Genomic DNA, 12243 nt, shown 5'->3' on the forward strand with positions numbered 1-12243 from the left:
ATAAAAGTATAAAATTAGATACTGTGTTAGTCTTTTTATAAAATACTTTCAGTCAAATTTGAAAATGTAAAAATCAAAAACTTTCTTGTTTTAAGAAATATATGTGTTGAATGTTTTATAACATAAAGTTATAAAATAGTGTTTATTTAATATATTTAAATTTGTTCTGAGTAATTGGCTACTCTTAATTGACTCTGATAATTTGAAGGTCATGTTGCATTTTTCTAATAAAACACATTAGGATAAATGCATACCTTTTTATCCAAATAGAATTTATGAAATAAAATACTGTTTTCAGCTAAATTTATAGCCACTGTCTAAATGGAAATAGATTGTTTGAAATAAGTAATAAATAAAATAGTGAAATAATAAAATGCTTAAAATATATACAGTAGAACCTAGATTATCTGAGATTCTAGATTACTTAAGGCTGAAGTCTAAATGAATACATCACTTTTCTTACCATAATTCATAAAAGAAAGTTTAAAACAATAACATGTATTTACAAAACGATTTTGTTACCGTTTATTATTTAACTTCAATAGGAGACAAAACTTACTGGTATAAAATATAACTACAATAACACTCATTTTTATTCTTAAAACTATTGTATGTATTAGGTGTATAATAAATATAGTGTTGTAGGATATAATTGTTGTTTTTAACAATTATAGTTTTATATATAATTAAATTCACTAAGGTATAAAACTAAGCTTAAAAGTGCTATTATATAAATCTTTTACATTTGTAATTTTTAATCTGAAATGGTTGTGGATGTCTGTGTCATCTGAATTTTTGGTTATCCAAGATACCATTGGTCTATATTACTTTGGCTAATCGAGGTTTTTCTGTAAACATGTAATTTTTAAACTACATATTAAAATGTGTGATTAATTAATAAATGCAATGTTTATAATGTGTGTTGAAAATAAATTGTTTTACATTTAGAATAATAATATATTAATTTATTGATAAATGTAAAGAAATTAATTAAATCAGTGTAAATATAGCCTGGAAATAGTAATTTAGATTTACTATTTATAAATCTAGACGTTAATTATTATTTGATAGTTTAATTATACAAAACTAAATTACTTTAAAATTTGATAAATCATTCTAAACTATATTATGATTCTTTCTAGACTATATGAATTAGAATTCATATATAATCTTATTAGTTTATTACTGTTTTAATTGTAGACAGTATAATTGAATCAGTTACAAACTGTATATGCCAGTGAGAAATATTCAGAAATATTAGATGAATAATAACTATATGATTTTAAGATAATACCAAATATAATTAATGTAATTATCAAATTACAGACTTAAAATATGTTCCATGTCTATGTAGTCTGGAAAGAGCCTCATTTAACATGTTTTAGATAATATAACTTGTAAGTATTAACAAAGTTCTATATTTTAAGAGTGAAAAGATTTTATGTAGGATTGAATATTTCAAAATCATATAATCTCAAGATCTTTGCAAATACAATTCAAATAAAAACAAATAAAAGCAGAATAGACTGTGTTCAAAAACTCTGAATTCTAACTCTAAATGCAAACAAAAAAATACAATGCAAATTATACAAGAATCTAAAGTTTGATCTCTATTCTGAATTGTTCTTTTCTGTATAATTTTGAATTAATTAATTAAATACAATTAAATTTGTATACTAATCATATTGTATCTTGATTAATGAATATCCTTTAATTCAGTGTTCCGCAAACTTTTTGTGTTCAAGGTACACCTACCAAATCAAGAAATTTTAGAGGTACACCAAAGAAAAAATCAATGTTTATTTAATATTTATTTATTATAAAAATCAGTACAATGTTTAATGAGAAATGTGAGCCTGCTTAACTGAGCACAGGCGATCAAAATTTGGAACAATCGTTGATAAGGCTGCTCTCATCTCTTGGTTGATCATCCTCAGGTGTTCTCTTTTTCTTGATTTAATTGTAGTGAGAGTTGAAAACCTCAATTCGCATAAGTAGGTCATGGCAAATGGTAAGAGAATTGCAATAGCATGCTTTGAAAGCAGTGGATACTCATTTTTTATATGCAGCCAAAAATGTGCTAGCTCTGTTTCTGGAAATTTTAGTTTTAATGTCCAATCAGTTTTTAGCTCCATGAATTCTTCCTGCTCATTTATCGGTAGGTGTTCAATGGAAATGCTATCTGAGAATGGATTTCGTACCCAGTCCATCAGTTGCAGGTTACAGCTAGGAAAATAAGAGAGCATTTTTTCTCCTAAAAGCTCTAAGTGTTTCACTATCAAAGTCTGCACTTTTTTCTGACTTGGCAGCCATGATATTTGGGAACATTTCATTACTACCATTGGTAGTGTGGCTGATCCATAACACCAACTTAGTGTAAAAGCTTTCAATCTTGTCAGATAACTTTAAAATATTAGAATTCCTGCCTTGCAGTTTTTTGTTGAGCTCATTTAAATTGTCGAATATATTCACCAGATATACAAGTTTTGATACCCATTCTTCTCTTTTAAACAGAGAAGCAAAATCTGAACCCTGGGTCTCATTTTTTAGCTCGTAAATTCGAGATAGCACTTTTCTGCGAGAAAGCCATTGTACTTCTGTATGAAACAGAAGTGACTGATGATCTGCTCCCATTTCCTGACACACTGCATTAAACAGACGAGAGTTCAGCAGTCGCGACTTGATGTAATTGACAATTTTGTCTGTCCTACAAGAAGGACAGACAAAACTTCAGGCAGAGACTTTGCCATCAGTGCTTCCCTGTGTAAAAAGCAATGTACGTTTTTAATATTAGGGTTTTTTCAGAAGCCCTGGTTATAAATCCCCTAATTTTTCCTGTCATAGCTGCTGCTTCGTTGGTGCAAATGCTTATGCAGTTGTGCCATTCCAAATTATGCTCACTGAAGTACTAGTCTGTTACTTTGAATATTTCTTCTGCAGTGGTATAACCAGGTAGTGGCAGACAAAATAAAAAGTCCTCTTTTATTTCATATTCATCAGTGTACCTCACATTTGATATGAGATGCATGTGACCACTGATATCAGTAGCCTCATTGACTTGTAGTGCAGAAACTCCACTAAGCCTTAATTTTTCAATTAATGTTGATTGAATGTTGCTAGAAATATAATTAATTCGACATGAGATCGTATCTGCTGACGCAGGTATTTTTACGATTTCCTTAGTGGCTTCTTGGCTAATCATAATCTTGACAACTTTGCAGACAGGTAAAATTAAAGTTTCAGCGAGAGAATGAGTCTTTTTGGATTTAACAAGCATATTAGCAATCACATAGCTTGCTTTCTGCGCTTTGTCTGATGTTTTGAAAGACGAACTGATGAGAGTTACCTGTTTCAAACGTTGAAAAAAGGCTTTGTCTTTTTGAGCCACCAATGGGTGTTTAGTAGTTAAATGTCATAAAAGTTTACTGGGCACCATCCAATTATTATCCAAAGTTTTTCTACAAACATGACATTTTGGGATTGGGCATGATTCGTCTTCGTAATATATAAAGCCATAATGTACATAGCTCTCATCATATTTTTGATTAACAAGCTTAGGTTTTTTCTTCGTTGACTCTGCTTCTTGGGAATCATTAGTTTTACTTGACGAACTTGCGGTACGTTTAAGGAATTTATCCATTATATACACATACATATATTAGGGTCTATTTATTTGTAATAAAAAAAGTCAATTACGTTCGTGATGACACAATTACAAACTAGTGGCTAGTTACTGGCGAAAAGTGATTTGTTTCAGTTAACAAAAGCGTGTGACAACGATGACTAAGCGGGGCGCAGTGTTACAATATCACATTGACATGTGCGCGGTGCACGGGTGGGCTGTCCCGCTCCTTTGCAACGAAGCGCTTCACTCGCATAACTCTCAGCTATGTGTAGGTGCATTATTTTCACAAAACTTGAAATTTTCCCACGGCACACCAACTATTGACCACGGTACACCAGTGTGCCGCGGCACACACTTTGCGGAACACTGCTTTAATTTTTGTTCATTATGATGTCAAAGTGTGTTTTTGTCTTCACTTGATTTATTTACTTCCTTATGATCTCTGGGGAAATAATAAAAAAAATTAATGATTCTATATCATAATAAATTCTAATAAACATGTATGCTGCTGTTATATTAATCATTACTTGAAATTGTAGAAATTGATTTGACTTTCTTTTCTTCTCATTAGTTTCTGATTATCATTTATTGCTGCTACTAGATATACAGTACATACATACAAGAAAGACATCGCCCGTACACGAGGTGTTTAACCGACAGAAAAGAGGATAATGGAAAGGGGGAAAGGAGGAGGGAGAAGAGATAGACAATAGAGAAAGGTAGGATTTCTCTGAACGGCATACATATGGCTACAGTACCCTCTATGTTTGCTACTACATATATTTCAGTGATGGCTTTGTAGATGACCCAGAGCTCTGCCTGAGTTAGGCTACAGTGTTCTGCAAGCTTCAGATGAGCTTGGTATACAGTCCTACCTTTGTGGTTTAAGATGCAAATACCAGCCCCCACACTGGATTTTTTTTTGGAACCGTCCATACATACTTTTTATTGGAAGTAGTTAATAGTATCGGGATTTTAATCAAAGGTCACTTCATAGTTGTGGCTGTCTGCAGGGTGGAGTTCTAAGCTTGTATTGTTTAATGTTTTATCATCGATTTCATAATTTTTGACAAGACTATGTCTTGTTTATAAAATCGTACTGCCCGATGTTCTTACCAGCATAGAGGTATGAAAGAGTACATGTCGAGAATTGATATTTAGCACAGAGTATTAGGTGCCCAAATCATTTGCACATAAAAAAATCCAGACTCGTAGGTATTTGGGGGACCAAGAATTGAGTCAAAATAAAATAAAAAATGACGACCCTCTTCTACAAACAGGCAAAACAGCCACCTCACCTCACCGAAGTCAGGTAGGTGAGAGTACCGCCCACAGTCATTCTAAGAAGTTAACTCTGACCTTAGGACTGAACACGTAGTTTCTTCTATGTTAAATAAAATTTGTAATCTAATTTTGTAAATTTGGGAGTGCTTCAAATATGACGTTAAAACAGTTTTATGTCATTACAAGTTGGTTTTTTAACATTATCTAGTATAGTAAAATTGTAGGACTGATAAAAATTTGACATTATATTAGGATTGTCGTTACATTCGATGACATTATAATCAGGTTAAACTGTATATTGTTTGTGCAAAATAAAAAAATAATTTCGACGATACAATAGCCACGATTATTTTTTTTTCAAAAACGGGAACTTTTCGTTACGCATCGACAAAAATTCAACCCGGGCCGACACGCAACGGAGAGAAATTTTGATATTAGATAGGTTAATTTCATCTAACTTGTAAGATGCATTGTGGATGATCTCGTGGTTGTGGCTGGTGAAGTTTGAATGATCGTGCCCAAAAGCAGCTATATCACAGAAGATAGGAGAATGAGAATGAGACCTGCCTTGAGCATCAAAGTGATTCCATCTCTGAGACATAATCTTGTCCCAAATATGATTTTGCTGTTTTAGTTGTTAATTCTATCAGGCATATTAGGAAAGTCATGAGAGATCATTTTGCTTTTGATGCTTTTGCTGATGTCATTCCTGGTGTAGTTTTGCAAACCATTGTTGGTGAAGAACCAACTCCAGGCTTCCATGATGTGAACCGGGATAAGCCATGCGAGCACAAGTAAAGCATCAGTTGGTGTTGTACTGTATCCCTTTCCAATTTTCAGTGCTGTTCTTCTCTGTATGGATAGTAACTTTTTACGGATGTGTATACAGTAGACCCCCCCTATAAGACGGTAGATACGTTCCATTTTTTATGAAATTGATGTTTTAGGAGACCTTGCCAATCACAGCCTGACACGTGTGAAGTTTACGGACTACGGCTGTTTGAAAGGTTTTCTTCCATAAAATTAATCGATTCCTAGACTAATTTGACTCAACATTTCCAAAACACGTATATTTTTTTGGGAATAATCTGTATAAACTATGCTATAAACAAAAAATTGTAGGATTACTTACTGAGTGTGCACCGTTCGATATCGCCATTGCTTAAGCTTGTTTTTGTCGTGGAGCAGTGCACCGAACAGCGGGCGCAATTTCTGATAAGTTATTTTTCTGCAAAAACTTTGTTGAACTTCGGAGACATCATTAATATAAATAATTTTTATGGCCGTTGAATAAGAAATGTTTCTTTCACAAGAAATGTATAAAATTAGTGCTGTATTAGACTTACGGTACCTAATTTACATACTGTACAGATGATAGTAAACTCAACTTACTTGCCTAAACTCTCTGTAGCGTGTCGCTGGACGGCGGAAAGTAGTTCGGCTGTCCAATGACGTTTTACTGAATTATAGGAGTTTTTTTACCATGTTTGTACGGATACCATCACAATTTTTTCGCTGTCATATAGGAATCCAAACTATAGGAATCCGTGTTATAGGGGGGTTGACTGTATTACTAAGAGCATCATGCCATATTGGAGCGGCATAAAGAATCGCTGGTTCTATAGCCATCTTGTATATCATTTTACTGTTGTTGAAGTTTAAGCCCCAATTTTTACCAATGATCTAGTTGAGTAGATTTGCTTTTTGGTTCATTTTTCTACTTATTTCCTCGATGTGGTGTTGCCAGTTTAGATTCTGATCAAAATAAATACCTAGGTATTTAAGAACCTTCACTTGTTTTATCCTATTATTATCCATCCATAGTTTTAGTGTCTTTTGTAGTTGACCCCTTTTATTTTTCTGAGTACATATCATTGCTTCACTCTTGTTGTAATTGACAGGGAGCATGTGCCTTGCACTCCATTGATGGATTTTTTTTGTAATGTCTTGTTTACCTCCTCTGTCAGTCTGTCACAGTTTTTATTACCATAACAAGCAGATTGTCTGCAAATTGTAATTTGGAATATACTATTGTTTAGTCTATTTGTAAATAAATTTTTTTCTTATTTATTTACATTATATATTTAGGGTTCCTACCCATCTGAAAAGTCAGGAATTTTCATTAGTGTTTGGAAAAAGTCATGGAAAGTCAGAAAATTTGTTAAAAAGTCAGGGAATTTGCCTCTGCAACTGTCTTGTTGATGTTTTGTTTTGCTAACAATATGGTTGACTAAGTGGTTGACATCTGCAGGCAGCAAGAAGTAATATGGTGCAATGCAACTTATGGAAAGGGGTATAGAATATTTTCATGATCCAAAATTTCTTTCAAGCATACAAAAAAATTTTCCCAAAAGTTTACAAAGTACAAAAAATGATAATTTTAATTCAAATGGTATTATTTATCATTTTTCATTTTAATAATTTTGATTGCATAACAAACCAATTTCTGATTTTTTTTTCTAGTTTATTAATACAGTGGGTGATCAGATAACAAACACTTTCGCGAAAGATTTTTATGTTTGGACAACGAACACTCACAGAACAAACGCAAGAAGAAGCGAAGTAAAATAATGAATACCAATTGGTCTTCCCTTGTCTTCGGACAACAATTTGAAACATTTTGGAGTGTTGGAGACATCAACATCGAAGCTCAACCTGGTATATACTGATTGAATAGTATTCCTCCAAACTTTGAAACTCTCCCTTATAATTCCAGCCTTTTATTTTTCTAGTATTTGCGAGACTGTCGGGTGGGCACTTGTTAAGTTTAGCATCAGTTTTTATTTTCGAAAGTTGAGAGTATAATAGCAAAAGTAGAGTGGGCAGATATCTGATGTCTGTTGTTGCTGGGCAGTATGGCTTGAACAGGTCTACAGTAGGCCATAGTTAAATTTTATCTAAGAAAGATACTGTATTATCAAGAATATTCAAGCAGCTTAAGGAGTAACAAAAATCACATCTGAGAAATAAAGAACATTGAAGAGCTCATAATGGAACCTGAAACGGATCTGATGACAGAAGAACACCAAGAAACTCAGCAAGATATGTTTTCTTTTGAAAAAGAGAATTAATGTTGCTATCTTCTATTAAACATTTTTTTGAAGAAGTGGGATGATGTCAGAACGACTGTCTTAGAATGGCATTCAAACCAAGTTGAGGTTAATAGTCTTAATGATCTCTACAATTACAATGCTATTAATTACTTCTGAAAAATCTTGAAGAGAGAAAAGCAATCAGAATTAGACAGATTCTTTAACCCTCACAAATGGAAAAAACATGACTAATAAAAATGTAAGACTGTGTATATATGTATTTTTATTATTACATATAAATAAACATAGTAAGAAAGTATATATTTTTTATTTTTTGGGGTATCCAGAACAAATTAATGAAATTCCCATAAAAACGTATGGTAAATCGATAATCAGTTAACGAACAATTCGGATAGCGAACAAAGTCTTGGAATGGATTATGTTTGTTAACCGATCACACACTGTATTTTATAAAGTTCAGGAAATTTATTAAGGGATAAATTTAATAAATATATACTTTTGTACATGGATTATACAGTATTTATTAATGAATAATAAATAATGGATTTTTTTTCAAAACCAAGTAGATTTATGGTTATGGATTAATAACACAATAAACTACTTTAAAAATAAAATGTTTTATTAAATTAGTTTTAATAATTCAACAATAAAAATAATATATAACTGTTAATTAGAAAAAATAACTAATTAAAAGTTGGAGAAGCAGTAGTGTATATGCAGAGTAAGTCAATTGCTGTTTTATTTTGTCAATATGCCATACTGTAAGGAACATGAGGGTTGGAATTTGTACAAAGTTGGTCAGGGAATGTCATGGAATTTAAAACAAAAATTTGAATAGGAACTCTATATTATTAATCATTCAAATTTCATAATTAATAACTGATTTAATTATAGCCCAAAAATAATGTGGCTTGTAGATTCTTGACTATAACAAAGTATTAAGAGTACAAAATTTGTTGAACCTTATATACTAACAATTTATAAATATTTTGTGTTATTTTAAAATTATTGCACTTTGTAATTTACATGTATGTTAGAAGTTTGTTTTTGCAAGCAAACTTTTTTGTAAATTTCTCTGTAATTGTATTTAGAGGAATTTACAGAAAGAATATTTTTTTTCTAAAAATAAATTATTTCTTTAGTAAAGTAAGATATATTTAAAATATAACCAGATTTAAAAATCCAATATATTATTGTCAGTTTTAAATTACAAATTTATAATTTCAAACACAAATAATTTGATCTAGAAAAAATAAAAAAGTATATAGAAAATGTTTTTATATAATTTGAAAATTATTTAATTTATTATGAAGTTAAATCATTTAACTTTATTATTCAATTATTTATTTAAATACTGTTATTAATTTTTTTTATATAGAGAACAAAGTTATTTGAGTTATATGATTAGAGATTTTTAAGTTAGCTATACTTTTCAATAAGAATTATATTATGTAAAATATTTGTTTAATTTATAAGAAATATTTGTAAAATAAAAGTGTTTAGAATAGTAAAATTTAACAAATGTAATTATATTTTTTATTTTTATAAATATATTTTACATATATAATTTTTTTTTAGGTGCTGGTGAATCAGGGAAAAGTACTATTGCTAAACAAATGAAGTAAGTTTTATATACATATATATTTTTTTAATCATTTGTCAATAAACAGTATTATATTACAGACTATGTCTTGTTTATAAAATTGCCCTGCTGTCAACAGCTGCACACCTTTGAGGTATGAAGGATTACATGTCAGCAGTTGCAATTTGGCACAGAGTATTTGGTGCCCAAATCATTCGCACATAAAAAAAAACCAGACTTGTAGGTATTCAGGGAACTAAGAACAAAGTCAAAATAAAATACAAAATGGCAACACTCTTTCTACAAACAGGCAAGAATGCGAGATTTGCACATGCATTGTTCATTGGGAAGTTTGAAATGCGAACATTGCGAAATCAAATTTTGACAAATGAATCTTTGAAAAAACCCATTTACCTCTCTAGTCATGACCTGCTGACCTTGACCAGTTGACCTGAGATATCTCGTTTCAGCAGTGGAATGTTTTTGAAACTAGATGGTGCAAGTTGTTATAATTTTATATTAAAACTAACTTCCAAAGTATTTTTTTTTTTTACATTTATTATTTATGTTGTTTGTGCAGAATAGAAAAATAATTTCGGATGATACACTAGCCACAATTATTTTTTTCAAAAACGGAAAATTTTCGTTAAGCATTGACAAAAATTCAACGTGGGGTGACATGCAATGGAGAGAAATTTTGTTATTGGATAGGTTAATTTCACCAAAAATGCATTGTGGACGACACCTTGGCCGAGGCTGGCAAAGTTTGAATGATTGTGCTCAAAACCAGCAATACCAAAGAAGATTGGAGAATGAGAACAAGACCCACCATGAACGTCAAAGTGATCCCACTTAGTAGTGAGTCTCCAAGACAGTCTTGTCCCAAAAAATGGCCTTGCTGTTTCACTTATTATTAATCATTTTGAACATATTATGTTTTCTAATTATAAATAAAAATTTTTACAAATGATATTATTTAATTTTCTGTATAAAATGCATTTAAGTAAAAATTCGACCAAATAGGCCAAAAAGCATGTATGTGGTGTACATTGGATATATATAAAGAATTAATATAAATTGTTAATCCAGCACTACTTGCAGCCAGATTTGTAACACTGTTACTCAATGGTGAACATACACAGCTCACCCTATGTATTTTTGTATTCTTAATGTTTTGTCTTGATAAATTTTACTTAGATCAGGAAGTTTTTTTATGAATAATACACATTTTAATGTTTCCCTTACTTTACTTCAGTTAGAATACATTAAAAATAACGTTGATATAGAAACAGAAAATTGATATGTGATCAGATTGATGAGATTGATAAAAATAGAAATACGATACTTGAAATTATTGTTAAACTTAATTATAATTTTTATCCAAGTTCTGAATCTGTTTAGTCTAAATTTTTTTAAATGGCATTGTTTGCGGATTGTTATTATCTGGTATTTGCAGATCAGTGCAGTAGCCTACATGTTACATTTGTACAAAATTTTACTGTTCTTTTTTTTGGGGGGCAATATGCACACTTTTCTTGATACTGATGTTGCCTGTGGAAAATATGCTTGTTTCTCAACATTTCTAGGATTTTCATACAGAGATCCTCAATCTCATTGTTTGCAAGGAGGAAGCCTATCTTCCTCATACTCCTCATCAAGCCATTTCAGAAACATTTCATCAAGTTTTATGATAGTATGTATATACAATATAATTTCACAATTAGAATCGTACCACTTTGAATGCAAGAAAACAGACACAATATTACTGATGGGTGAGAACCATGCTAACTTGTCTGACATGAATGAAACAAAGGTGGCATTGAAAGTATTAGCGATGACTATTATTTGTAATTTTGTTATCTTGTTGAGGTTGATTTGCACATTGGATACTCAGGAAAAAAGGTAGACAAGTTTGGCCACAAAACTTTCAAGAACCACAGTGCTTACCCTCGAATAACAAGGAATTAAAAAAATTACTAAAAAAACAACAAAAAAGAACACTAAAAACTATCATCATTAATCATTCATTGTAGAGTATACTCCATTTAAAAATTTTTCTAGTGTTTTAAAATCCTACATATAAAAATTGCACTGCTTTTCACTCAAAAGAAATATAATAAACGTTAAACCTTTTTTATAAGTTCTCATAAAAACATGTTCAACATTTATACAACTAATTCATGAATCCCTTTTACAGGAATTTTAATATTTTTGTAATTTTACAATAATAAAATAGTTTGTAAAAATTCTTTTTAAACAATTAAAAAATATTCTAATTAAAATTTAAAATTATGTTAAATGTTAAAATTAACATTTATACAGTGGGTGATCGGTTAACGAACAGATCGGATAACGAACAAATCAGATAACGAACACTTTCGCGATGGATTTTTATGTTCGGACAACGAACACATGATCGGATAACGAACACCCCACAGAACAAACACAAGAAGAAGCAACGTAAAATAATGAATACCCATTGGTCTTCCCTTGTCTTCGGGCAACAATTCGAAACTTTTCAGAGAATGGGAGACGTCGACATTGACGCTCAAGCCGGTATATACCGATCGGATAGTATTCCTCCGAACTTTGAAATTCTCCCTTGTAATTCCAGCCTTTTATTTTTCTGACAAAACAATTCTTTTATGTATTCGCGAGACTGTCGGGTAGGCATTGGATGTTATGTTTATATTTAAACT

At 31.0% G+C, this 12243-nt stretch overlaps 1 protein-coding gene across 2 annotated transcripts in view; it reads left to right on the plus strand.

Moving 5' to 3' along the window:
- Positions 1 to 12243, plus strand: part of LOC111612958 (guanine nucleotide-binding protein G(i) subunit alpha-like) — a 60415-nt gene that overhangs the window by 18694 nt on the left and 29478 nt on the right. For both annotated transcript variants that reach the window (XM_023354261.1, XM_023354253.1), the window contains exon 2: positions 9541 to 9583. In XM_023354261.1, coding sequence (XP_023210029.1) covers positions 9541 to 9583 — 43 coding nt within the window. The remainder of the gene's footprint in view (positions 1 to 9540; positions 9584 to 12243) is intronic.

The sequence above is a fragment of the Centruroides sculpturatus genome, unplaced genomic scaffold (assembly GCF_000671375.1).
Source record: "Centruroides sculpturatus isolate CEXI.00-Female unplaced genomic scaffold, Cexi_2.0 scaffold112, whole genome shotgun sequence".
Lineage (NCBI taxonomy): Eukaryota > Metazoa > Arthropoda > Arachnida > Scorpiones > Buthidae > Centruroides > Centruroides sculpturatus.